Genomic DNA, 1,079 nt, shown 5'->3' on the forward strand with positions numbered 1-1,079 from the left:
ATCTGCACTGCAGCTACTAAAGTTTCGGGAACCTCTGTAATAAATGTTAAGAAAAAGACCTATGATAGTAATTACTCATTTTGAAGAAAAAAAAATAAGTGCAAGTCATGTCTAACCAACTTGAGGTTTTAAATGGCAGAACATAAGTTGAAAAAGAAATGAGAAAAATTAGCATTAATATCAACTTTTAATAAATACACATTTCAGCTACTACAAAATAGTTTATTATTTTGGTTACAATACATTGTACCTCTAGGAAATACCCTCCAAACAGATCTGTTACACTGAAATATATACTCAGAGGACTTCAGCACCAGAAGAGATCTTAAACATGCATAGTTTTATAGAATTAAGTTTTACTGATCTTCCATAGTAAAACTTTTCCAAATAATTTATATTAGCTATATTTTATCCCCAAAGTTTTAAAACTGTTTACCTGTTTTTATTCTTTAATTCTGTCTACCTTTGAACACAGAATAATATTCCTTTCCCTTCCGACTATCACTTATTAGGAACTATGTTAAAATCATGTCAATGGACAATTCTAGTAAAGAATCACCATACCCATCAAGAGGCAAAATACATGGCACAGTATTTTAGCTATAGCCACTCATAGATTCTCAGTTTGAGTTTTTAAATAAATGTCCTTTATAATCCTCTGAAAGCAAGATGGACTAATACAAAATGTAAAACTTGAATTGTCAGATTTATACTAATGCAATTTTAATACATTTTCCTTATTCGTTTTATTATTATTTGATTTAGTAACTGTAAAATAACCTGATAAATTCCTATTGGTTGTTTTTACATTGAAGACAAGTGGAAACCCCTCCATATATGCAACAAGGGCTTTAGAGAAACCTAAGTTAGAGCAAGATCGTGGGACAGGAGGAAAGTCAAGGGAAATAGAGGAAAGAGCTGGGAGGCAAAGGGCATTTACAGAGGTCTAAATAAAGACATGTACATTTGCAAATATATCTATATATCAAGATGGGGAAATAGATCTATGTGCCTATATTTATACGTTTAGTATTAAGGTAGCAGAAGGACATTGGGCCTCCACTCAAGTACTCCCTCAA

General features: G+C 31.7%; 1 protein-coding gene across 1 annotated transcript in view; it reads right to left on the reverse strand.

The window, feature by feature from the left end:
- Nucleotides 1-1,079, reverse strand: part of ADAM9 (ADAM metallopeptidase domain 9) — a 175,810-nt gene that overhangs the window by 72,520 nt on the left and 102,211 nt on the right. Inside the window, exon 12 of the mRNA XM_030884665.2 lies at nt 7-34. Within this exon, the coding sequence (XP_030740525.1) occupies nt 7-34 (28 nt within the window). The remainder of the gene's footprint in view (nt 1-6; nt 35-1,079) is intronic.

Source organism: Echinops telfairi, unplaced genomic scaffold (genome assembly GCF_000313985.2).
Source record: "Echinops telfairi isolate 266 unplaced genomic scaffold, ASM31398v2 ScPeMD7_9;HRSCAF=40, whole genome shotgun sequence".
NCBI classification, from domain to species: Eukaryota; Metazoa; Chordata; class Mammalia; order Afrosoricida; family Tenrecidae; genus Echinops; species Echinops telfairi.